Source organism: Heterodontus francisci, chromosome 33, assembly GCF_036365525.1.
Source record: "Heterodontus francisci isolate sHetFra1 chromosome 33, sHetFra1.hap1, whole genome shotgun sequence".
Taxonomy (NCBI): domain Eukaryota; kingdom Metazoa; phylum Chordata; class Chondrichthyes; order Heterodontiformes; family Heterodontidae; genus Heterodontus; species Heterodontus francisci.
The window spans coordinates 24,972,970-25,000,067 of NC_090403.1; the positions used below are offsets into that span (position 1 = coordinate 24,972,970).

At 41.8% G+C, this 27,098-nt stretch overlaps 1 protein-coding gene across 1 annotated transcript in view; it reads left to right on the top strand.

Annotated features, from left to right (window-relative positions):
• LOC137348060 (myosin light chain kinase, smooth muscle-like) overlaps positions 1-27,098 on the top strand; it is a 128,888-nt gene that overhangs the window by 11,156 nt on the left and 90,634 nt on the right. Inside the window, 2 exon segments of the mRNA XM_068013186.1 lie at positions 24,150-24,266; positions 25,936-26,088. Of these exon segments, the coding sequence (XP_067869287.1) occupies positions 24,150-24,266; positions 25,936-26,088 (270 nt within the window).

Sequence of the window (27,098 nt, forward strand, 5' to 3'; positions counted from 1 at the left end):
AGAAGAAATTCCTTCGCAACTCAGTTTTAAATGTGTGCGCCTTTATTCTGTAACTATGTCCCCTAGTTTGAGACTCTCTCGCTAGTGGAAACATCATCTCAACATCTACCCTGTCGATCCCCTTTAAAATCTAATGTTTTGATAAGATCACCTCTCATTCTTCTAAACTCCAATGAATAAAGACATAACTTGTTTAGCTGTTCTTGATGAGACAGCCCCTTCATCCCAGGAATCAGCCTAGTGAACCTTTTCTGAACTGCTTCCAATGCTAGTATATCCTCCTTTTAAATACGGGGATCAAAACTGTACACAGTACTCCAGGTGTGGCCTCACCAACACCCTGTACAGTTGTAACAGGACTTCCCTATTTTTAAACTCCAACCCCCTAGCAATAAAGGCCAAAATTCCATTTGCCTTCCTAATTACTTGCTGCACCTGCATGCCAACCTTTTGTGTTTCATGTACAAGAACACCCAGATCCCTCTGTACTGCAGTATTTTGTAGTTTTTCTCCATCTAAATAATCAGCCTTTTTTATTCTTCCTACCAAAGTGGATGACCTCACACTTTCCCACATTGAACTCCATCTGCCATGTTTTTGCCCACTCACTTAACCTGTCTATATCCCTTCACAGATTCTTTGTGTCCTCATCACAACATGCCTTCCCACCTATTTTTATATCGTCAGCAAATTTGGATACACTACACTCTGTCCCTTCCTCCAAGTCATTAATATAGATAGTAAATAGTTGAGGCCCTAGGGCCGATCTTTGTGGCTCCCCACTAGTTACGGCTTTCCAACCTGAAAAAGACCGATTGATCCCGACTCTCTGCCTTCTCTGTGTTAGCCAATCCTCAATCCATGCCAACACATTACCCCCAATACCCTGAGCTCTTATTTTGTGCAATAACCTTTTATGTGGCACCTTATTGAACATCTTCTGAAAATCCAAATACACTACATCTACCAGTTCCCCTTTATCCACTCTGCTTGTTATATTCTCAAAAAACTACAACAAATTTGTCAAACATGATTTCCCTTTCATAAAACCATGTTGACTCTGTTTGATTGCATTATGTTTTTCTAAATGTCCTGCTATTTCTTGCTTAATAATCGACTCTAGCATTTTCGAAATGACTGATGTTGAGCTAACTGGTCTGTAGTTTCCTGCTTTCTGTCTCCCTCCTTTCTTGAATAGGGGCGTCACATTAGCGGTTTTCCAATCCGCTGGTACCCTATTGGAATCCAGTGAGTTTTGGTATATTATGACCGATGCCTCCACTATCTCTGCAGCCACTTCTTTTAAAGTCCTTGGGTGCAGGCCATCAGGTCCTGGCGACTTGTCTGCCTTTAGTCCCATCAGGTTGTCCAGCACCTTTTCCCTCGTGATAGAGTATTGAAATGATCTAATTGAATGATGCAACAGGCTCGAAGGGCTGAACGGCCTATTCCTGCTCCTATGTCCCTCGCCCTAGCTCTGAGTAAAGTTAACTTGTGGAATAAAAATTATCTTTAAAGCCTCGTGTCTTTTTCAGGAAGAGCATTTAGTCTTCTCCCCTTCTCTTAAGGTAATGACTCCTATCGGGAGTACACTTCCACAGGTGCTGGTACATCTGTCGTAACTCATCCAAGTACAGATTGTAAATGTTACACACCTGTTTAAAAAGGACAGGAGGATAATCAGGCCAGTCAGCCTAATGTCAGTGGTGGGAAACTTTGAGAGACAATAATCTGAGACAAAATGAATTGGCATATGGGAAACTATGGGCTAATAAATGAAAATCAGCATGGAATTGGCAAAGTCAAACCATATTTGAGTAACTTGATTGAATTTTTAAAGTAAAAAATGGAGAAGGTTGATGAGAGTAGTGCAGTTGATGTTGTATATGGACTTTCAAAAGGTGTTTTGCAAACAAGTCTATTATGTGGTACTTTGTCAAATTGAAGCCCAGGGGATTAAAGAGGCAGTGGCAAAGTGCATACAAAATTGGCTAAGGGACAGAAAACAGATTGTAGTGGTGAATGGTTGTTCTCAGACTTGAGGGAAGTATACACTGGTGTTCCCCAGGGGGCAGTATTAGGACCACTGCTCTTTTTGATGTGTATTAATTACCTGGAATTGTGTACAGGGCATCATTTCATGGAACTCAAATGTAGTAAACAATGAGGAAGAAAGTAACCGGCTTTAGGATGACTTGGCAGATTGGTAAAAAGGCGGACAAATGGCCAATGAAATTTAATCCCAAGAAATGTCAAGTGATACATTTTGCTGGTAAGTAATGAGGAGAAGCAGTATAAAGAATAACACAAATTTTTAAGGGAATGCAGGAACAGCGACCTGGGATTATATGTACACACATCTTTGAAGGTAGCAGGACTGATGCCATATGTTAGTTGTTTTGGGATGTATTTTGTGTTCTTAATTTCCGAAATAGGCAAGTTTGTGACCTCTCTTCTTGGCTTTACCATCAGATGGAAAGATCAGACCCGAGTTTAAGTACTTCCTCCCCCTCCTAAATATGGAGTGAGGGAACATTTACAGAAATTACCATAGGACAGTCCTGCACAGTCAACCAGAGAGAAGTTGAGGCTTGGGAGCAGGCCACTTATTCACCATCTTGTTCTTGAAATGATGCCTTGTGCAAGGAACATCACAGAAGCAGGAAACCAGTACGTAAAAATAAAGGGAAGCTGTTAGAGTTGAGCTGTTGCAACTGAATGGTCAACTCTCGAGTTCCTGATTCTGATAACTCTTTTTGATCTTGTTTTAAAACTGTGGTGTTTGCTGCAAACTGTAAAAAAAAAAAGTATTTTAAGTAACCCATTTTTACAGTTACCAAAACAAGTGCAGACAGTGTAATTTTCGCAACAGTTCAATGCAACTTCTACCAATCAGATTAAGTGTTACAATGATGTTGTGACTGTAAACTTGACTCAATAAGAAACCAAAGGTACAATTTCAGAGTCGAACTGTGTTATCAAAGGGGAATTGAAAAGCATCAGAGACCGATAAACCGGCATTATAATTTTAAATGTATGGATAATTAAGAGGTCAATCCTTACACAAAAATAAACAAAATTAACTGAGTTTTGATGAAAGGTACTTACGTTGAATATATAATTGTCATTTGCAGAACAAATTAATTATAGGAAGTACAGAATAGACTCTGTCGGTCTCTGTTTCATTTGCTATAAATTTGGTTGCTGTGGAGATAAAGGTAGTGGATAGTTTGAATGTAATTGATTAGGATAAATAGTATCTTGATGTAAATAAAATGAAATTTGGATATTGGACTTGCTGGGTCCAGTTTTTAATTGTACTACTCTAGGGAATGTGACAAGCAACTTTAGATGCAGTGATAGAGCCTCCATTAGTTTGAACAATACCATCTCAGTGCATGGTTTGAAATAGCCTTTCCTGCTTTCGCTGCACCAGCAGGGATCAAATGAATATTCCTCACCAGCGATTAGCTGAGAAGCTCCATATTTAAAACAAGAGAAAGTAAAAGCATCCCCACTATCAGAAATAGACTGCCAGGAAATGGATTCATTTCCCTATCAAACCATTAGGGATTATACAACAGCAACTGGAATTTGAAGCATACTCTCACCGCCATGTCCAGCAGATCATCAGGAATTGAATGTACGCTCTCACCAGTAGATCAGCAGGGACCAGAGGTCTGACCAACAGAGTTTGGAATATACCTCAATCTTTTTTTGAGGAATACCATGTCCACCTGATCAGACCAAGCGTGGCCAACCCGGCCAATTACCGCCCCATCAGTCTACTCTCGATCATCAGTAAAGTGATGGAAGGTATCATCGACAGCGCTAGCAAGTGGCACTTGCTCAGCAATAACCTGCTCAATGACGCTCAGTATGGGTTCTGCCAGGGCCACTCAGCTCCTGACCTCATTACAGCCTTGGTTCAAACATGGACAAAAGAGCTGAACTCGAGGTGAGGTGAGAGTGACTGCCCTTGACATCAAGGCAGCATTTGACCGAGTATGGCATCAAGGAGCGCTAGCAAGACTGAAGTCAATGGTAATTAGGGGAGGGGGGGGGAAAACTCTCCCCGTTGGTTGGAGTTATACCCAGTGCAAAGGAAGATTGTTGTGGTTGTTGGAAGTCAATCATCTCAGGTCCAGGATGTCACTGCAAGAGTTCCTCAGGGTAGTGTCCTACGCCCAACCATCTTCAGTTGCTTCATCAATGACCTTCCTTCAATCATAAGGTCCGAAGTGGGGATGTTCACTGCACAGTGTTCAGCACCATTCATGACTCCAAATACTGAAGCAGGCTGTGTAGAATTGCAGCAAGACCTGGACAACATCCAGGCTTGGGCTGATAAGTGGCAAGTAATATTCACACCACACGAGTGCCAGGCAATGACCATCTCCAACAAGAGAGAATCTAACGATCTGCCCTTGACATTCAATGGTATTACGATTGCTGAATCCCCCACTATCAACATCCTTGGGGCTACCATTGACCAGAAACTGAACTGAAATAGCCATATAAATACCGTGGCTACAGGAGCAGGTCAGAGGCTAGGAATCCCGTGGCGAGTAACTCACCTTCTGACTCACCAAAGCCTGTCCACCATCTACAAGGCACAAGTCAGGAGTGTGATGGAATACTCTCCACTTGCCTGGATGGGTGCAGCGCCAACAACACTGAAGAAGCTTGACACCATCCAGGACAAAGCAGCCTACTTGATTGGCACCCCATCCACAAACATTCATTCCTTCCACCACTGGCGCACAGTGGCAGCAGTGTGTACCATCTACAAGATGCACTGCAACAATGCACCAAGGCTCCTTAGACAGCACCTTCCAAACCTGCGACCCCTACTAGCTAGAAGGACAAGGGCAGTAAATGCATGGGAACACCATCTGCAAGTTCCCCTCCAAGTCTCCCACCGTCCTGACTTGGAACTATGTCACCGTTACTTCACTGTCGCTGGGTCAAAATCCTGGAACTCTCTTCCTAACAGCACTGTGGGTGTACCTACCTCACATGAACTGCAGCAGTTCAAGAAGGCAGCTCACCACCACCTTCACCATGGCAATTAGGAATGGGCAATAAATGCTGGCCTGGCCAGCGATGCCCACATCCCATGAAAGATTTTTTTTTTTTTTTTAAATTATATCAGCAGCTCTACAGCCTAACATAAACTGACTGTGTAATCATCAAGGATTGTTTCTGTCCCCGCCTTTTTATATTTTGTTTTCCAATGACAGGCCATGAGCAGCAACACTAATGTAACTCTTTGAGCAAGGCCAGAGGTTGTGACACAATCTTTAGGTGAGTGACATTTCTAAGTTGGTTATGACATCTATGTCATAGTCACTTAATTGAATTACTTGTATGTAACTTGCTTCCTAATATAATAGAAACAGAAAATGCTGGAAGCAGGTCTCCACATCTGAAAAGAGAAAAGACTGCTTTAATGTTCCGAGTGTAGATCCTTCACCCTGGTTGATGGGGGGGCCTATGGTGACCTAGTTGCAACATGGGTAAATGGGACGTCTGGTATTTTTCTGCCTCTGTCTTGTATCTTCAGATCTTTCATTCTCATAGTCTATACCCAGGATGTTAATTTGTTTTATCTCACATGTTAAGCTGTTAGTGCTGCTAGTATGTTCTCAGTCACTATTGGTCTATTCAGGCTATCATTTTCTTTGGGTACTTACTCATGTGTTCAAGTTGTATCGTCATTGTTGCTTTATGACCTGTAAGCTTTCGGAGTGGGGGGTGGGTAAGGGTTAACCACTGGTGTGTCACTCAGTCTCTGGTGTGAAAGCTCCAGTGGAACCTTTTTGCTCGTTTATTTTTTTGCTCTCCTTTCCAGCCTGCACTTCAATGATAGCTGACAGCCTTGGCTCCATGGTAACACCTCTGAGTCAGAACATTGTAGGTTCACCTGCCACTTTGAACCCATTATCTATGAGGATTCTTCAATGATGGAGTGTGTCATTGTTGGAGGTGCCATCTTTTAACTGAGACGTTAAACAGAAGCCTTGTCTGCCTGTTCAAGGTGGAAGTGAAAGATCCTATGCCAGTATGTAAAGATGTGTGACAGAATTCCCCTGGCCAATATTTATCCTTAACAAACTTTACTGACACTCGAGGTGAAATCCTACTTTCCAGTTTGCTGATTCCAAGCTATCTGGTTCATATTCTTTTTATTATTTTTTTCCAAAAATATATTTTATTCAAATATGTAAAGGTGTGTTACAGTACAGCAAATGTGTAGTTCAAATAATGCAAAGTGGTTAAATACAATAGAAATTTGCCATCCGTAGAATGGCCTGCGTGTGATGTCTTTTAGACTGACGGGCCTGTTGCACAGTAGGCCTCGCATTGTCTTGGGGCATTGCCTGGTTTCCATGATCAGGTGAACCTGTAAAATTGAGGGCAAGAAACTGCTGCAACCTTTCATCAGCCGATCCACCATTGAACTATTTTGTTGTGCTAGGACTTATTGAATGGCAGCCCTTGCTCGCCATGTCGCAAGGTGTTGTAAAGTAGGTTTATAGATGTTTTGAAAGATGCAAAGGCACCACCATCTACCTCACCCCACCTTAAACACCCTGCTGTTGTGGCCCACAACTGCATTTTCATCAGGAGAGGTCCTACTTATTCTGTAGTTAGCCTCCATTTCTGGAGGTTGTTCCAGCTATCTGCCATCCTCCGACATGGTTGGTAGCTGCAGCTCATGATGGCCAAGTGGTCTAAGGCACCAGATGGAAGGAATAAAGTTGTTCCATGATAATGCACGTGTTTTGGCCTCCAACTGGATGTGTGGGTTCAAATCCCAATTTTAAATACAGTGCATGGCACTCTATGGTGCCTCACTCCCTTACAATGCAGACTGCATTTACATTAAACATTCCCTGATTCATACAGCCTTGCTTATGTTCATTCTCTCTCGGTTTCTCAGAGAAATGCAAGAAGGCTCTTTGACCCCTCCCTTGGCTCTGTTGTATTTTACGCATCTGACAAGTTATCAAAGCTAGCAATCTGATATGAAGTGCCTCTCTTTTGATATGGGAGTTTGAGGTCCCTGATTGCCTAATGCCCTTTGGATGCATTGAATGAAACCATTCTTGACAGTGTAGGTGTCATAAAGAAACTATTTACTCTCAATAGCGTGAAATGCCTAAAACTGTATGTGGCAATCTAATTGTTTAATTTTTGCCCCGCGGATAACTGCAGCAACCATCTGGATTCCATTTCTGCTGTATTTGAGAGTTGAGCCCTACTACAACAACAACAAAATGCATTTATATCGCTTTTAAGGCAGCAAATCATCCCATATTCCTTCACAGCATAATCAACAACAACTTTAGATATATATAACACCTTTAACGCAATAAAATGTCCCAAGGCACTTCACAGGAGCATTGTAAAGCAAAATATGACACCAAGCCGCATAACAAAAGCTTGGTCAAAGAGGTAAATTTTAAGGTATGTCTTCAAGGAGGAAAACAAGGTGGCGAAGCAGAGAGTTGTAGGGAGGGCTGGAACCCATGTTAAAACCCCTCAGGCTCTATGCACCAGTGAATGTTTGACATGAAACATAAATGTACATTTTAAATAGAACCTGTCATGACAAGTGTAGTGAAGTACCTCGTACTGTATTAAAATAAACTGATTTGTTTTCTATTCCATGTAATGTCAAATTTCAACTGTTGTGTAATGTGTTTTTACAAATTCTATGAATAAAGCATATTTTTGGAAAAAGAATTCCAGAGCTTAGGGTCTCATTGCCTAGTCAGGCAATCTTTTAACATAAATCAAAAACATTTAGAAATGCAAGTAAACTGTCGCTATATTGTCAGACACCCTGATACCAAGAGACTAAATCTCCAAACACTCACTACAGCTTTCCTTTAGCTAGCTGACATATCAGTAGAAAATGTTTTTGGTATTAGTAAACAGAAATTTTTAATACTCCCTAATTACATCAATAAATATAGAAATCTAGTGGTTGATTGTCTGAAATCTTGCAGATCCTCTTGAACCTACTCAAGGACTCTGAAAGGACTGTCTCCACTGAGTCCAGGGTTCCAAGTGTGAACACTTCTCCTCTAAGATCTTGCTTGTTTACTACAGTGTTTTTTTTTCCCCCCAGTGAATTTGTCAGAGTAATGAGTTGTTATGTTCACTATAGATTCTGTGCTTGGAGGTTTGGGAATATTATAGATTGGACATTTCCTGCTAATTCAATAAGAGCCATTTCTCTCTTTAGATAATTGTTCCTTTGGTAACTTTATCCCTCCAGTACTCGTGCTTGGTGACACTTGGAAAGACAAAAGATTATTTACAGACTACACAAAGCTCTCAAAGGTACCTGTTATTTTGGCAATTCACTGTGAGGCTCGGCACTTTTGAAGGTCGTGTGTGAGAAACGGAGCGTTTAAAATCACTTTATTCAAAATAGGTTTTGCTTTAAATGAAGTTAAAATGTTTGCTCAATTGCTCTAAACGTTCAGTTAAACAGGGTCGATTACCCTTTAAACGGTAACTTTACATTGATGCTAAGTCACAACCTCTTCAATTATCTAGCAGTATAATTGAAAGGAGCTAAACTGCAAATGGAGGAAATTTGAAATAAAACCAATAAGGTTCGAATACACAGCATATCAATCAGCATTTGAAAAGGTCACATTTGGTGTGCGTACCCTTTCACCTGAAAGTGGACAAAAACATTGTAACCTGTAAGGAAAACAAAGTTTTGGAAATATTCAGCATCTGTGCAGAGAGAAACCAAATTAGTATTTCAGGTCAACAACCTATCATCAGAACTGGAAGGTGTTAGAGATGAAGGAAAAGAGAGACCTGCAGATGTATGTACAAAAATCTTTGAAGGTGGTAGACCAGGTTGAGAAGACTTTTTTTTTAGAAAAACAGAGATTATTTGCTTCATTAATAGAGACATAGGGTACAAAAGCAAGGAAGTTATGGTACAATCAGTGGTAAAGCCTCAGCGGAAATATTGTTTACAATTCTGGGCACCACATTTTGGGAAGGAAGTCAAGGCCTTGGGACAGGGTGCAGAAGAGATTTCCTAGCATGGTCCCGAAGAGATTTCCTAGCATGGTCCCAGGGTTGAGAGAATTCTGTTATGTGGAGAGAATGAAGAAGCTGGGATTGTTTTTCCTTTTTAGAGCAAGGAAGGTTAAGAGGAGATTTGATTAGAGCTGTTCAAAATCATGAATAGTTTTGATAGAGTAAATAAAGAGAAATTGTTGGTGGTGGCTGAAAGGTCAGTAACCAGAAGACGTAGAACGGCTCTTGTCCCTCTCCTTGTTTGACCACAACAGGGTTTATTTCTTTTAAACAGTGAATATGGTTACCAATTCAGTCAGTGTTTAACCTTTTTTATGTGCTCTGATCAGAAAAGAACTATTCAGACAGGTTTTCTTAAGTTTAAATAAGAAAGAGGTTAGTTTATTGTACTTTAAAACCAAAACCCAATCTAAGTAAAATAATGAACGATGCTCCAACTTTCAGACATGCAAGAGAATCTTACACACACAAGTTAGAGTGAAGAATAGATTGGTTGGGTTAGAGTCCGGATCAAATAGAAGAATATACAGTCTGTGTGGAGTCTGGTGATTCAGTTGCCTTCCTGCTGAACTCATCCTGAAGTTTCTGGCTGGTAGAGGTGGCCACCTGGTTCAGGGTTTTCTTGGAGTCTGTGATGTAGATAGTTTTCTCCCTGTGGTCTCTCTATGCAGCAATGATTAGACTTGGATGTTTTGCAGGCAGGGTTGGAAATTACAAGGTTGCCTGAAGAGAGAGAGACACAATGCCCCCCCCCCCCCCACTTGGGCCCTACACTGGTCAAAGATGGGCACTTATCTGCTGTAGAGAGAAGAAACTGCATGGTTTCTCACAGATGGAGAGTCTGTCACATGAAGGTCCAGTTTATTCTCTCTTTTGCATCTTAATTAGTTCAAGTCTAAGAATACCAATCTCTCTGTAGTCCCATTGATTCATTGTTTACCCTGAGGTTTGTCTCCACCAGTGTTAATGTTCCAAGATGGCTTTGAGTGTCTTGTTAATGGAGTTAAGGCAGGTAGCTCATTCAAAATTTGCAACCATTGTTCTAGTGGGAGATTGACCAGACATTTAACTCCACCTCGATACCTTGCAGTGGCCATTTTAGCTGCTGTCAGTGATCCTTTTATCAGTTTTTTTTTTTTTTGTCTCCTGCTTTCTTATTAAAGTTTAATTCAGGTATCCAACCAATGGATTAAAAATAATCATCATTCGGCATAGAACGTGTTCTTGACAAATGTGATTACCTCTGTTTATCTTGCCAATGACAGGAAAGGTTCCAACAAAAGATCATTGACCTGAAACACTAACTCTGTTTCAATCTCCACTGATGCTGCCTGCTAAGTATCTAAAGCATTTCCTGTTTTATCGTGACATAAGGAAATATTGGTTTACAAAGTAAGTTGTTGTAGTCTGGAACATGCTGCTGGAAAAAACAGATGCAACGAGTTGGTATGATCTGGAATACATTGCCTGAAAGGATGATGGAAGCAGATTCAATAATAGCTTTGAAAGGGAACAGGAAAAAAATTTCAGGTCTGTGGGGAAACGGCAGAGAAGTGAAAGTATTTGGATGGGTCGGCCAGAGCCGGCCTGGGCACAGATGGCTCAATTACCTCCTGTGTTGCATCATTCTATGTTTTTCAAATCTTTTAATTGAATGCTATGGTTTCTTAAGAGCTCACCCACGACTCTCTGATCCAGTAAATGTGAATGAAAATGAAGAGCTAGTGAGCTGAATTTTACCGGCCACCCAACATCGAGGGTCATGGTGTGGAAGGGGGGGGGGGGTTCGGAAACTGCATCTGGGAGAGGCCCGCCATGGGCCTCGACGCCAGGAAGGCCACGCCGATATTACCAGTGACGGCGAGGCCTTGTGGCAGCCCCCCACCACTCGGTGACGGGAACATAATTAAAATATGTTAAGCTAATTAAATTAAAGAAAAAATACTTAGCTTGTTGTGGGCCGTCCCGCTGCGATATTCCAGCCGGTTGCCGGAACTCTGGCACCTTCGGATCTACGTTCAGAGATCCAAGGTGGAACACTGGTTGGGAGGGGGGAGCAGGTATGTTTTCAGGATGGGGGGTTGGGGAAAACTCTTGAGATTGGTGTAAGGGATGGTGGGAAGGGGTTGAAGGTAAAAGGTTATAACTTTGGGGGGCGGGGTTATTTGGGATTACAAAGTTAGTTTTTTTGGGGGGGGGAAGAGGGCAATTAATTGTTTAGTCATTGGAGGAGGGAGAGGGGATTGAAACTTTTATTAAATTTCTCACTTTAATTTTTAAACGACTGTCACTTTAAAAAAAAATAGTAATTTAAATTACACTGAAGGGCTGGAAGCCCTTTAAAAATGGCGCTGGCACCTTCACAGCGTTGGACACCATTGTCTAGGACGAAGTGCCCGCCCCCTTCACGTCATCGGAGGCAGCGGACAGCCCCAGCCGTGTAAATGAGCTGCCGTGTGAAACATCGTGACGGCTCTGTGGAGAAGATCTCGCGTGTGCACCCCGTCGCTTTTGAAGCTTGAGATTGGTGGTGAGCTGGAAAAATCCAGCCCAGTATTGTTTCCAACAATATCTAATTTGTATAATTACAAGATCATGATTCTCATTTATTTTTGAGATGTTCGAAGTGACACTGTGTTCAATTTTTCTCATTGCATAAACTCTTTCTTTGGAAATTTCAGCAAAGCTGGTTTAAGAAAAGATAAATAGTGTAGAAAGCCCGGGAAGTGAAATGCTCCACTGAACACTCCCTCCTTGTGTACTGCAGGTCTGTGTTTTCTCGTCATGATTGTTTGTTGTTTCGGGACTTTCTTGCTCTCCTTTTCCCTTTTTGGTTTTGTTGGGGTTGTTTCATCCGGCTGCTCATCCAGTTACCATCAGTATCTACACTGCTCCTTGTGCTGGAATGTGATCTGTAAACAATGTGTCCTGTTTGTTCCTTGGACTCACTCAGCATTGTTTGTTATTGTGCTTCTAGAACTAATTAGTATTGGCATTGCAGGCATTGAGTATTTTGAGCAGTACTGGAGATATAGACAAGCTAACATTTTCATCAGTTCATCTGTGTTATTGTGTGCTTCAAGACATTTACAACTTGTATCTTTAATAAACTGTTTTATTTGCATTTGAACGCTCTTCCCCTCCCTTTTTATGGAAGCAAATTTGCTGGTGTTTTTATTCCTAATCTGTCATATTACCATTGTTAGAATGTTGCTGTTCTTGCTTCTACTTGTTTTTTCTTTGCTTGTAGATTATAGCATTGATGCATTTTGTTTCACTCCATCGCTACAGTTACATAGAAAGTAGGAGCAGGAGTAGGCCCTTTGAGCCTGCTCTGCCATTCATTATGATCATGGCTGATCATCCAACTCACTAAACTGTTCCCACTTTCCCCGCTGTATCCTTTTGATCCCTTTAGACCCAAGAGCTATATCTAACTCATTCTTGAAAACATACAATGTTTTGGCCTCAACTGCTTTCTGTGGTAGCTTATTCCACAGGCCGTCCACTCTCTGGGTGAAGTAATTTCTCCTCATCTCAGTCCTGAAAGGTTTACCCCATATCCTTTAGACTATGACCCCTGGTTCTGGACTCCCCCACCATCGGGAACATCCTTCCTGCATCTACCGTGTCAAGTCCTGTTAGAATTTTATAGGTTTCTATGAGATCCCCCCTCACTCTTCTGAATTCCAGTGAATATAATCCTAACTGACTCCATCTCTCCTCATACATCAGTTCTGCCATCCCAGGAATCAGTCTGGTAAATCTTTGCTGCACTCCCTCTATAGCAAGAACATCATTCCTCAGATAAGGAGACCAAAACTGCACACAGTATTCCAGGTGTGGCCTCACCAAGGCCCTGTATAATTGCAGCCACACATCCCTGCTCCTGTACTTGAATCCTCTCGCTCTGAAGGCCAACATACCATTTGCCTTTTTTACCGCCTGTTGCACTTGCATGCTTACCTTCAGCGACTGGTGTACGAGAACACCCAGGTCTCGTTGCATATTCCCCCCTCTCAGTTTATAGCCGTTCAGATAATCTGCCTTCCTGTTCTTGCTACCAAAGTGGATAATCTCCCATTTATCCACATTATACTGCATCTGCCATGCATTAGCCCACTCACTCAACTTGTCCAAATCACCCTGAAGCCTCTCTGTATCCTCCTCACAACTCACCCTCTCACCCAGTTTTGTGTCATCTGCAAATCTGGAGATGTTACATTTATTTCCCTCATCTAAATCATTAATATACATTGTGAATAGCTGGGGCCCTAGCACCGATCCCTGCGGTACCCCACGAGTCACTGCCTGCCATTTGGAAAATGACCTGTTTATTCCTACTCTTTGTTTCCTGTCTGCCAACCAATTTTCTGTCCATCGTAATACACTACCCCCCAATCCCATGCACTTTAATTTTACACGCTTATGTTGGACTTTGTCAAAAGCCTTCTGAAAGTCCAAATAAACCACTTCCACTGGCTCCTCCTCTCAACACTATTCGTTACATCCTCGAAGAATTCCAGTAGATTTGTCGAGCATGATTTCCTTTTCATAAATCCATGCTGACTCTGTCCGATTCTACCACTGTTCTCCAAGTGCTCTCTAGAAAATCTTTGGTAATGGACTCTAGAATTTTCCCCACTACTGATATCAGGCTGACTGGTCTATCACTACCTGTTTTCTCTCTACCTCCCTTTTGAACTAGTGGGGTTACATTAGCTCACCTCCAATCTGTAGGAACTGTTCCAGAGTCTATAGAATCTTGAAAGATGACCACCAATGCATCCACTATTTCTAGGGCCACTTCCTTTAAATACTCTGGGATGAAGATTATCAGGCCCTGGGGATTTATTGGCCTTCAACCCCATTAATTTCCCCAACACCATTTCCCTACTAATACTGATTTCCTTCCGTTCCTCTCTCTCACTAAGCCCTGTGGTCCCCAACATTTCTGGTATGATATTTGTGTCCTCCTTTGTGAAGACAGAATCAAAGTATGCATTTAGTTGGTCAGCCATTTCTTTGTTCCCCATAATAAATTCCCCTGTTTCTGACTGTAAGGGACCTACATTTGTCTTCACCAATCTTTTTCTCTTCACATACCTATAGAAACTTTTACGGTCAGTTTTTATGTTCCCCACAAGCTTGCTCTCGTACTCTATTTTCCCCTTAATCAATCCCTTGTTCCTCCTTTTGCTGAATTCTATACTGCTCCCAATCCTCAGGTCTGTTGATTTTTTTCTGGCAAATTTATATGCCTCTTCCTTGGATCTCTAATTTCCCTTGTAAGCCATGGTTTGGCTACCTTTCCTGTTTTTACTTTTGCGCCAGACAGGAATAAACAATTGTTGCAGTTCACCGATGCACACTTTGAATGTTTGTTTGCCATTGCCTATCCACCATCATCCCTTGAAGTAACGTTTCCCAATCCATCATAGCCAACGCTTCATACCTTCGTAGTTTCCTTTATTAAGATTCAGGACCCTAGTCTCAGAATCAACTAAGTCACTCTCCATCTTGATGAAGACTTCTATCATATTATGGTCACTCATCCCCAATGGGTCTCGCACAACTAGATTGTCAATTATTCCTTTCTCATTACACAATACCCAGTCTAGGATGGCCTGTTCTCTAGTTGGTTCCTCAGCGTATTGGTCCAGAAAACCATCCCGTATACACTTCTAGAATTTCTCCTGTACGGTATTGTGACTAATTTGATTTGCCCAATCTATATGCAGATTAAATTCACCCATAATTACAGATGTTCCTTTATTGCATGCATTGCTAATTTCCTGATTAGTGCCATTCCCAACATCACCACTGCAGTTTGGGGGTCTATATACAATCCCCACTAATGTTTTTTTGCCCCTTAGTATTTCTCAGCTCTACCCATATAGATTCCACATCACAGCCAATATCCTTCCTCGCTATTGCGTTAATTTCCTCTTTAACCAGCAATGCAACTCCACCGCCCTTTACTTTTTGTCTGTCCTTCCTAAATACTGAACAGCCCTGGATGTTCATTTCCCATCCCTGGTCACCCTGCATCCATGTCTCCGTAATCCCGACTATATCATACCCGTTTACATCTATTTATGCGATTAATTCATCCACTTTGTTGCAAATGTTCCGTGCGTTAAGGCACAAAGCCTTAAAGCTGGTCATTTTAACATTACTTGTCCCCTTCCCACTATTTTTCACTGTGGCCCTGTTTGAGTCTGGCCCTTGATTTCTCTGCCTATCACTTTTCTTATTCCCCTTACTGTCTTTTGTTCTTGACTTTGACTCCTTGCAAAGGTACCAATCCCCCTGCCATTTTAGTTGAAACCCTGCCCAACCACTCTAGCAAATACTCCCCCTAGGATATCCGTCCCGGTCCTGCCCAGGTGTAGCCCGTCCGGTTTGTACTGGTCCCACCTCCCCCAGAACCAGTCCCAATGTCCCAGGAATCTAAAACCCTCTCCCTCACACCATTTCTTTAGCCACGTATTTATCCAATATATCCTGCTATTTCTACTCTGACTGACTAGCACGTGGCACTGGTAGTAATCCTGAGATCACTAACTTTTGAGGTCCTACTTTTCAACTTCCTTCCTAACTCCCTATATTCTGCTTTTATGACCTCATCCTTTTTTTTTTACCTACGTTGTTTGTACCAATGTGTACCAAGACCACTGGCTGTTCACCCTCCCCCTTCAGAATGTCATGTAACAGCTCCAAGACATCCTTGACCCTAGCACCAGGGAGGCAACATACCATCCTGGAGTCTCATTTACGGCCACAAACATTTATCTATTCCCCTTACAACTGAATCCCCTGTAACTATTGTATTCTCACACTTTTTACTCCTCCCCTGTGCAGCAGAGCCAACCGTGGTGCAACGAATTGGGCTGTTGCTGCTTTCCCCTGAGAGGCCATTTCCGCCCCGCCCCCCCCCCCCCCACCCAATATTATCCAAAGCAGTATATCTGTTTTGCAGGGGAATAGCCACAGGAGATTCCTGCTCTGCCTGGTGGTCACCCATTCCCTTCCTGCCTGTGGAGTCTGAGCCTGCGGTGTGACCACCTCTCTATACGTGCTATCCATGATACACTCCACCTCCGAGTGCTCCACAGTGTCTCCAGCTGCCACTCTAGCTCTGAAACCTGGGCTTCCAGGAGCTGCAGCTAGAGACACTTCCTGCACACATGCTGGTCCCAGGCACTGGAATTGTTTCTGGCTTCCCACATCAAGTACGAGGAGCTCACCGACCATGACTTAACCCTTTTAAATTAAATCTTTTGGAAGATGCAGTTATAGTGTAAATTGTGCCCTTCCCCCTTCACTTGTTCTGATGAAAAGTCCTAGATCTGAAACTTAACTCTTTCTCTCTCTCTTCAGATGCTGCCAACATTTTCTGTTTTGTTTATTTCAGGTTTTTAGCATCTGCAGTATTTTGCTTTTGTAAGTTATGCCTGGGTCAGGGTTCACAGGTCCTGGCCAGGCACTGAAGTGAGCCTCTCTGGAGGAGGGAGTTTGCAATACTCTGGAGTCACTTTAGGTCTTGACAGCTGGTTTACACCACTCCAGATTAATGTCGATACAAAGCTGACACCACTTCACCCTAAGGCTGTAGATCTGTGAAGGAATCCGGTATGGCTAAAAGTTATTTTCCTATGCATTAGGGATTGAAATATTAAAAGTCGGGTTCATCTTCCGAAAAGATTTTTTAAAAAAAAATTCATAGGCATGCCTCAACATGCCCCGATGGTGAAGGACTTGCCCAGGGTCGGCAGCGTGTCTGTACATGGACACCAGTGTCCCTGGCAAAAAAAAAATTGAGGTCCGTGACTGATAGTTCAGGGATGAGAGACTTCCCATTGGCTTCTTCTTTCCAATCAGACAGGCTTTATGAAAAAAAAATCGCAAGTGTCAGTTTCACAGCTGCTGTGCTGAGAGCAGGAACAGCCTTTTCCAAACTTCGGACAGATCCGGGGGTTTCCAGCAGGTTCTGATATTTTTTTTTAAAAAGCCTGCTGGAATATCACCAAGCTGTCCGAAGTTTGGAAACCGCTGTTCCTGTCTCTGCAACAGTCAGAGAGCGAGGGGGGGTGGGGGCATTAGAGAGAGAGAGAAAGACAAAGGAAGTCATCTAGATTACTCCTGACAGATGGATATCAATCCAGACTACTCCGTATCACTAAGTATGAGGGCAGACATTGACTACTTCTGCAAGCAAATAAAAGCCAGATATCTCACTAAATCAGTGTCTAACATACTGGCGAAAAAGTAAATCAATGAATAAGTCTTCTCATTTAAAGCTTCTTCACAAAAATGCACATTTGTTATTTTGATAAATTCTTAATGACTTTATCTTTCTGAAATTGTCTCACCGGCCCCCTATGTTAGACAAAAATTGTAATGTGGCTCCCCCACGCGAAATGTTTGGACACCCCTGCTCCAAGCCTTTAACCTTGTGTTTTAAAGTACCCTAGCAGCTAGTTTATTTTAAAACACAAGTTTAAAGGCTTGTGTTATGTAAACTCATTTTAAAATGGCAAACGTCACTTAAGGAATGTCTCAATTTCTATGCTCCGGCATGCACTACTTGCACTTGGGACATAAGCTCAATGACGTTTTTCTATTTTATATAAATGCCGCAATTCCATTGCTATCCATTTGGAATCACATTGTTCCAGAACTTGTATTGAGGGGAAAACAGGCAAGAAAATCCAAGGAATTTCCAGTGGTCATCACTAAGTTCTTCATGAATACAAGAGTACATGTAATGGGGCTGAGTGATATTGGCAAAAACAGGATCCTGCTGATCCATATACAATAGTTAGTAAATACAATGTAATGGATAGCTTAAATAAACCTTAATCTATGATAAACTGTCTGATTTATGAACAAAATCCATGCTGTATTTGCAATTTTAAAAACTGCCAGGGAAGACATGGTAAAAATTAATTGTTTCAATGACCATGTTAGAAACATGTCATTAACTGATTTTTTTTTTGCTGCAAATTGGATAAAAGGACAAGTTTTACAAGTATGTCAAAGATCAGTAACTGCGATGTGTATCATTTACTATCCAGTTTGAGGGTAGATAACCTGAGTGGCCAATGTCATTTGAAAGTTGTCTGCATCATATATTACATTAAAAGTGTACCTTTGCTAACAGGTAAGAGATTTGGCTTGGACATAAATTGTGAGTCTGGAGTACAAACTTACAGACAGTGTCACAGAACTGTATTTATTTTCTCCTCTGTTTGAAACAGTGTACCCTTAAGACAGAGAAGTTTTTAGATTTCTGGGTCACACTGCCACACTTACCTGGGTGACAGCAAGAGAGAGAGGTCACATGGTATAATGTTTCAACTTATCTGTCTGTAAAAATCAGTTTTGAGAGACATCAATGAAGCGTGCTTACTGAAGAAAAGAGCTGTCTATTTCTCTCGGCAAAAATTTAACAAGGTGCTACGGTCCAAGTTAATTGCCTTAGGAGGAAAAAATCCTTTGTATTGCTGGAGTAAAGTTTCGACTGACTCAGTTTTAAAATTCAAGTAGACCTATTGCTGTGCTCATTGTTGAAAGAACTGTGTGGTGCCTGCTGCAGCTGAAGCCGGATGCCTATTTACTAACAGACTGTTTTATCAAATCTGCATGGAGACTTTGAGTGGAATCTAATTAGTTTTACGCTAGGATACCTCACCCATCAGGAATATAACCCACAAAGACTCATAACCCAGTTATTTATTCTTAAACAGCTAATTTTTAATGCATCATTTTTTAAAAAAGAAACCAGTCAACCATTAGTTTTTGAGTGTATGTGTGCAAATGAGATAGTTAGGTTAAAATAAGTTATAAGCTGTTCAGACATCAGTTTATCTTAATAGTGTTTAAAACTAAGTTTTAAACACTTGGTTAGTTTGTTGTCTAAAGATACCTGGTTTGGTCTGTTTTATTTGGGGAGTTACTAGAGTGTTTAATTTAGCCGTTTTCTGGTTGGGTGGGAGAACTTTAATAACCTGCTGCGACCTGTGGACTGATGGGACTGAATTGACAGTGTGTTGCTCCCGCCTCAGTCATAATAGCAGTGACTAAACATTTTATAACTGAATAATACCTGCAGTAACAACTGAACATTTTGTAGAGAAGCTTTTTGTTAATAATCTTGTCAGAGCTGAATCAGAATTCTCAGTGATAGACTGAGATATTGACATAAGTGAATTTGAGAGAATTGCTCTAGTGGAAGAACTGAAAGGTGCTCTTTACTTATAATTGTGCTTATCTAATTTTGTCACTAGCTTTGGTAAGCAAATGCCATTTTGTCCATGATAAATGCTGTTTCTGTATTTTAGAATCCAGGACCAAGTTTAGCAGCCTGTCAAGATGAATAAACTAGTCTTTCCTACCTACCGTTAATCCCTCTGCCCCTTCCTGTCCCACTCTGCTTTTTTGTTTCATGTGACTCTTCTGAAGTAATATCTGCTCCATCTTATAAAATTCTCCTGATTTGGAGATCTTTGCCCTTTTGTTGGCTGCCCTGTCTTCAGACACAAATTGCATGCAGGTGGAGAAGTTGCACAAACATTTCCCATCACGGGTTAAATTGTCTTGTGACAACAGCAGTGTGAGAAATGGTCAGTCTTCCTAGTGCTGATTTTTCTACTGCCTCACCTCAATAACCACAATAACAATCCTCTCCTTGAGTTTCATGGTTTATTGGATGAATTTGCACTCCTGACAGTGTGAGTCCAGCGATCATCTGATGATGTCTATCTATCACCCTATGACATGGTGTAGCGAGCTGTATTCTGTCAAAAAATGTAATTTGCGTTGTCATTGCATACTATTTTGCTTGCTAGCTAATACAGTTGGGCTGCTCTCCATTGATGTTTGTATGCTTAGCTAATTTATTTATAGCGAGAAATGCGTTTTAAATTGGACTGTCTGTTGATGGTATTAAATTGGGTATACACTTTATATACAGATTAATTGCCTCCATGTTCATGGCTGAGTCAATCATTTTGCCAAATGTCTGTGGTGCAACATGTCAGTGCCTATCCCCGGTCTTGCCTCATCTTAGAACATCGAGGCAGCTTCTGATAAGAGGGATTCACCCTGAAAAAGTCATGAAACACGTCATGCAGTGAAACATTGATAACATTTTAGAAACAATCACATAGGCTACCACAGTGTAATAGTTAATAAGAAGGTCTTAGGCGGGATGCCCTAAATCAGTCAAATGAAATTTTGCCAAACCTGACCAAACCCATTTATAATCTTGAAGCACGGTTAGGTGACTAGGGAAGTGGACAACCACCTTGCTGCTGGCCTAGCCTGCCTTAAAAATCAGAGAAGTGGAACTTAACCAGAAATTAACAGTTATACAGCCTTATTTGAGAAATAAAAGGGGATGAACCTACTTGCAAGAGAAGTAACACTCCCATATGTTTAAAAAAAAAGTTATGCAGTTTAGAAACAGTATAAATATTGGAACCACGCAAGTGGATCTTTAGATTTGTTGGATTCACTCTAGCGTTTAAAGGTTCTGCTACTGTGGTGCAGTTACGATAATTCTCCCCTTAATCGGGCTAGTGATATTGTGCTAAATTCTGTAGCCTTCTACTCTGGGATTTTAAGGTAAATGCTACTTTAAATGTTGATGGATATCTTAATCTTACTGTAACAATATTTAGACTTAAAACTTGGATTTTCTACTAGACAGAAGATCCTACTTTCCTCATATACCTAGAACTATTAATGTTGCGATTGACTTCCCATTACATGTGAATTGCATGTTCGTTTCTTTAATAAACTTTGATATAATTTAGAAAATGTTTCAGATATAGTCTACTGTATCGCAAGTCCTTCTGCATTCTGACTGCCCGGACTGTCAGTTCCTGAGGAAACCGGGTGATGTGCATACATTCAAGGCAAAGCATAAAAATGATTCCCTATTGTGACCTGATTTCTAGAGTACCTCAAAATAAGAATCCAGCAAAAATATACTGGTTAACTACTCAGTATGGCTACAATGTGAGACATCTCTTATGCAAATCAAAATTTAAAGTGGGGCTTTTGCACCACAGCAAACAGTTCTTTTCTGCTGTGTATCTTTTTTCAGATGTGCACCTCAGCTCAGCTCATGTATGTTAAAAGCAATGCAGTTGAGAGCTGAACAGCCTTATACGTCCTGTTATTACATTGAATGCATGACAGCTTTCCCCCCACCTCACCCCATTTTCGCAATACGCACACTTTCGAGGTGATGAGGTCAAATTACTGCTAATATGAGCTGTCAGTTTCATTTTCATTCTCCATCTTCACTCTCTGGTAGTAAGTCTGTGATGCAGAGTCATTCAGACTTAGTTTCCAGTAAAATATACACCCAGTTTCTTGCCAGAAAGAGAGAGTGCAGTTTCTGCAGAATTTACCAAGTTGCATCTGGTTTTACTCCAACAGTAGAATCCTACAGCACAGAAGGGGACCATTCAGCCTATTATACCTGTGCCAGCTCTCTGAAAAAGCTATCCAATTATTCCTACTCCCCCGCTCTTTCCCCATAGCCCTGCAAATTTTTCCTTTTCACATATTTAACCAATTGCCCTTTGAAAGTTACTGTTGAATCTGTTTCTACCGCCCTTTAAACAAGTGGATTCCAGATCATAATAAAACAGTGCATAAATTTCTTCTACTTTTGCACCCCCTGGCTTTTTTGCCAATGAGCTTAATTCTGTGTCCTCTGGTTACTGACCATCTTGCCAATGCAAACCGTTTCTCCCTGTCTACTCTATCAAAAACCCTTCCAATCTTGCATACCTCCATTAAATCACCGCTTAATCTTAATGCTGTAAATGAAAGGTTTTTTGGGGAAAAAAATTCAGATTTCTTGGTTTCAGATCAAAGCTATAGGTTACCCACCTGTAGGCTAAAAAGAAAGACAGACGTGCATTTATATAGTGACTTCTCGCTACCACCGAACAGCTCAACACGCTTACAGCCAATGAAGTACTTTTGAAGAGTAGTCACTGTTGTAATGTAGGAAATAGTGGTACATCAGAACAAAACAAGTTATTACATGCCTAGATAAAGAGTCCATTAACACACAGACTCGGTCTCTGGTAATGGAGTTGTGGAATAGATGTGTTACTAGGACCTTTTAATCTTAAATGTTTAGGAATATAGGAGCAGGTGTAGGCTGTTCAGACCTTCGCGCCTGCTCCACGATTCTAGATCATGGCTGATCATCTGCCTCAACACCATATTCCTGCACTATATCCCCATATCCCTTGATGTCATTAGCAACTAGAAATCTATCGATCTCAGTCTTGAACCTATTCAGTGATTGAGGTTCCGCCATCCTCTGGGGCACAGAATTGCAAAGGTTCACCACCCTCTGAGTGAAGAAGTTCGTCCTCATTTTTAGTCCTAATTGGCTTGCCCTTTTATTCTGAGATTGTGTCCCCTGGTTTTGGACCTCACAGCCAAGGGAAACATCCTTTCTGCATCTACCCCGTCTATCCCATGAAGAATTTTGTAAGTTTCTATGAGATCGTCTCTCATTCTTCTAAACTCCAGAGAATACAGGCCCAGTCGCCTCAATCTCTCCTGATAGGACAATCCCACCATCCCAGGAATCAGTCTGGTAAACTTCCATTGCACTCCCTCTATGGCAAGTATATCCTTCCTCAGGCAAGGGGGCCAGAACTGCACACAATATTCCGGGTGTGGCCTCACCAATGCTGTATACAATTGAAGCAAGAATACTTTGCTCCTGTACTCAAATCCTCTTGCGATAAAGGCTAACATACCATTTGCCTTCCCAATTGCTTGCTGCATCTGCATGCTAGCTTTCAGTGTTTGAATTGTACTTTTAGTGGAGTCACAGATGTTTTACTTCTGAACTAGCTTCCTGACTGATAATGCTGCAGAGCATCTTTTGAACATTTTTCTGTGATTTTGGCAAGGGGCCAAACAAAATTTTAAACTTCTGTACATGCCAAAGCGTTATGTTTCAAGTGTGCAGCAAGTAATTTTTCACTTGTATTCAGATGCAATAAACTAATTAATCTTGGTGCTCTGTAAGGAAAAGTTTTTATGGAATAAATGCTCACTCATTAGATATCAGATCAGTTTCTTCGTAGTTGGGAATATCTCTGATATGAGATTTTTAATAGGCTCTTTGGGAGCTAAGACACTCCACCACAGTGGATCCAACTGTGATAAGATAAATGCAATAACATTTGGAAACTGCATGATCAAACCTCCAGGGATACATCCAACCAATGTGGACAGCCCAACTTCACACTGACGCTAAATGCACCCTTATTCTTGGGTGCATCTTCACTCCCTTATTCTGTGATTCTGTCTACAGTTGATTTTGTTTTTTTTTGTTTCCTCAGGGAGACGTCAAAAAAGGCTATAAATGAAAGAGTCCTTTGTTTTAATTTGGAAATTTTACCTGTAACTGTTATTCTAATGTAATGGCATCTTGTGTATAAGAAGCATGATATTTTAATTGGTGTGCCATTGGTGGTCGTGCCTTCATTTGCCTCTCTCCTAATCTCTGGAATTCCCTCCCTAAACCTCTCTGCCCCTCTACCTCTCTTTCCTCCTTTTAAAATGCTTCTTAAGACCTACCTTGTTGATCAAGCTTTTGGCCATCTGCCCTCATATCCTTATGTGGCTCAATGTCACATTTTTTGCTTTATAACCCTCCTGTGAAGTGTCTGAGGGCATTTGACTATGTTAAAGGTGCTATATAAATGCAAGTTGTTAACGAAATACCTTCAGTGGAGATGCAGGGTGGTGCAGTAGATTAGAAAATGTTCCTTCACCATTGAGTGTTTAAATGCACTCTTGGCTGATGGGATGAAAATGCTCCCTGTCTACTGGCTTTAATTGTCTGAAGTGAAATGATTTGGTCGTTTCAGTTTAATTCTTAGTGGGTATGGGCCCACAGTGCAAATTGTCCTTTTAATTTATGTTAACTAGGACAGTTAGTGCAAGGTCTAATGTAACTATTGCATTATTGATGTGCTGTATTTTTACTAACTCTTTTCTGTCTCTTGTGCTTGCAGAGTGTCCTGTGTTCACACAGCCACTGAGAGATGTCACTGTGGATGAAAGCAGCACCATCACGCTCCAGGGGAAAGTTTCTGGAACACCTCCATTCACCATCTCCTGGTTTCTAAATGGTGAGGTTGAGCCCTGGCAATGTGTGTTCAGGCATGTATCATGGGAGGCTGATTTCAAGAAAGGGGACATACTATTAAGGCTTCTATAGGCCTGCCACGGACCATGAAGCCAGGAAGGCCTGGCCCGATTTATTCTCGGCAGCAGAGAGGCCTCGTCAGAGCCCCCCCCCCCCCCCCCCCCCACCTCCCCTGCCCCTGGGAGCCCAATTTAAATATTTAAATTTATTTGTCATCTGTCCCAGAGCGATCTACGTGCCAGTAGCCAGCACTCCTGCTCCGTCAGATCCCTGTCTGGGGAACCGAGGTGGAACACTGGTGGGGAGGGGGGGAAGCAAGTAGGTTTCTCAATGCGGGAAGGTGGGGAGTGGGCTCAGTCATTTCATTGGCGTAGGGGATGGTGGGAAGGATTATTATGTAAAATTTATGTACTTTATGGGGGCAAGGTCAGGTGGACAAAAGTGTTTTTGGGGGGAGAAGTCAAGTAATTTACTTAATGGGGGGGTGGGAGAGCGATAGAATTATTGTATCTAATTTTTTTTTTGTTAAATGTTCCTTTTAAAAAATTTAAATTGAATGTTTGGGCTCAAAGCCCTTTAAAAATGGTGTCAGCGCCTGCGCACAGGCAACTGACACCATTGCAGACAGACAGCCCGCCCCCTCCACATCATTGGGGAAAGTGGTCTGCCCTGGCTATTTAAATAAGCCACTACGCTTAACATGGCAGCAGCTTCTTGACATGCGGCATGCACTTTTGGGCCACAATTGTTTTAGTCCGCTGCCAAAGTATAAATTTCAGCCCGTTGACATCATGACTGTCTCTAGCAGCTGAATCAGACAATTGAGCGCTCAAAATACTTTCTTTTCATCATGCTTTCTGTTTATTGAATGATGTGTAAAGCTGTAATGAAGAGTTACCATAGGTTAGGCAATTGAGAATTTTAAGAGCCTAATTTACCGTTTTTTGGTGACCACTGAAGAATCCTGAGTGGGGGAGATTTGATACCTGCCTGAGCAACGCTGACTAATTTCCAGATGGGGTCTTTTAACAGCTGTTAAACCTCTAATTTATATATTTAAGGGTTATTAAAGTTTGTTTTACATGTTTGCTTGGAACATCTAATGAAAGGTCCCCACGAATTTAACGGTTGGACACAGGCAGCCCAACTGATAAATTGATATGCTTCATCCCCGTTTCACACCCAAATATTGGGCGCACACAAGCAACAGCAGAATGACGAAACATTGCAATTCCTCCAAATTGCAGGAGTCCTCACAGTAAGGGGATTACTGATGGTCGCCATGTGGCCAATAAGGCTAATAAACGTGATGCTAAGTGTAGTGCCAGTGATCAGCACGGTCTTCTGCTCCATCAACATTGAGGTGGTCAATGACCAGTAGCACACATCAGGTAGGCATCGATAGCAATCACAATTCTTGGTGGCAATGCTCTGTGCCTGGAATACTTGAAGTTAGCACAGGGACAGTCGTGAACAACTCAGAGGGTGCATAGTTTCTCCTGTCAGAAAAGATCAGCAAGCCCGAAAAGCTGAATTGCTGTAAACATTGAACATACACAGAGTATGTTAATTTTGTATCTTAAGTGGAGCACGCATTATTTGATGGGAGTCTATTTTTACTAATGTCTGAGCTGATCCCCATCTGGTTTCAGGTAAAGCTGCAAAGTTTGGTAGAGCTTCTTTCAGTAATGGAATCGCTCAGTGTGTGGTTGAGGACTGTTTGCCAGAAGATGCAGGAATCTATGGATGTGTTGTAGAAAATGCTGCAGGAAGCACTTCAAGCAGTGCTACAGTGACAGTCCGAGGTGAGTGAGGACAATGAAAGTATAGTGATTGATCCTTGTCGGCAATAAAATAGTGTTGGTGACTATGAGTGAGACCTGAAATGAATTCTGACCACAAACGTTTGTTTCTTTAAATCTCAAATTAAAATTTGCCCAATTCAGATCGTAGAATATTACAGCATGGAAATAGGCCATGGAATCTGTGCCAGTTTTTTTTCCCACAAGAACCACCAAGTCTAATCCTAGGCTCCTCCTTCCCCATATCCTTTAATATTCCTACTTATCAAGCAATCGTTATAGTGCCCTTTGTAAGCTCTTAACCATTCCTTGGTGTCCTGAATGACCCCCATATCCTCTCCTTCACAAAGACAGCCTATTTCCACTTCTCTGACACTACTTGCCTCTGTCCCTAACTCAGCCCATCTCTTGTTGAAATCCACATTTATGCCTTTGTCACCTCTAGACTCAAACATCCTATATTCACCTGACAAACCTCCCATTCTCCATCGTCTCAACCTCAGCTCAGCCTTAACTTTGTGTGTATTCTATTCCATATCAACTCATCACCATTCAGACCTGTCCTCCCTGACCGACATTGGCTCTTGGTCCCATAGTGCCTCAAATTAAAAATTCCTATTGTGTTTAAATCCCTCCATGGTTTTGGCTCTGTGTGTCTCTCTCTCTCTCTCTCTCTCTCTCTGTGTCTGTGTGTGTGTCTCTCTCTCTCTGTGTCTGTGTGTGTGTCTCTCTCTCTCTGTGTCTGTCTGTGTGTGTGTGTCTCTCTCTCTCTGTGTCTGTCTGTGTGTGTGTGTCTCTCTCTCTCTGTGTCTGTCTGTGTGTGTGTGTCTCTCTCTCTCTGTGTCTGTCTGTGTGTGTGTGTCTCTCTCTCTCTGTGTCTGTCTGTGTGTGTGTGTCTCTCTCTCTCTGTGTCTGTCTGTGTGTGTGTGTCTCTCTCTCTCTGTGTCTGTCTGTGTGTGTGTGTCTCTCTCTCTCTGTGTCTGTCTGTGTGTGTGTGTCTCTCTCTGTGTCTA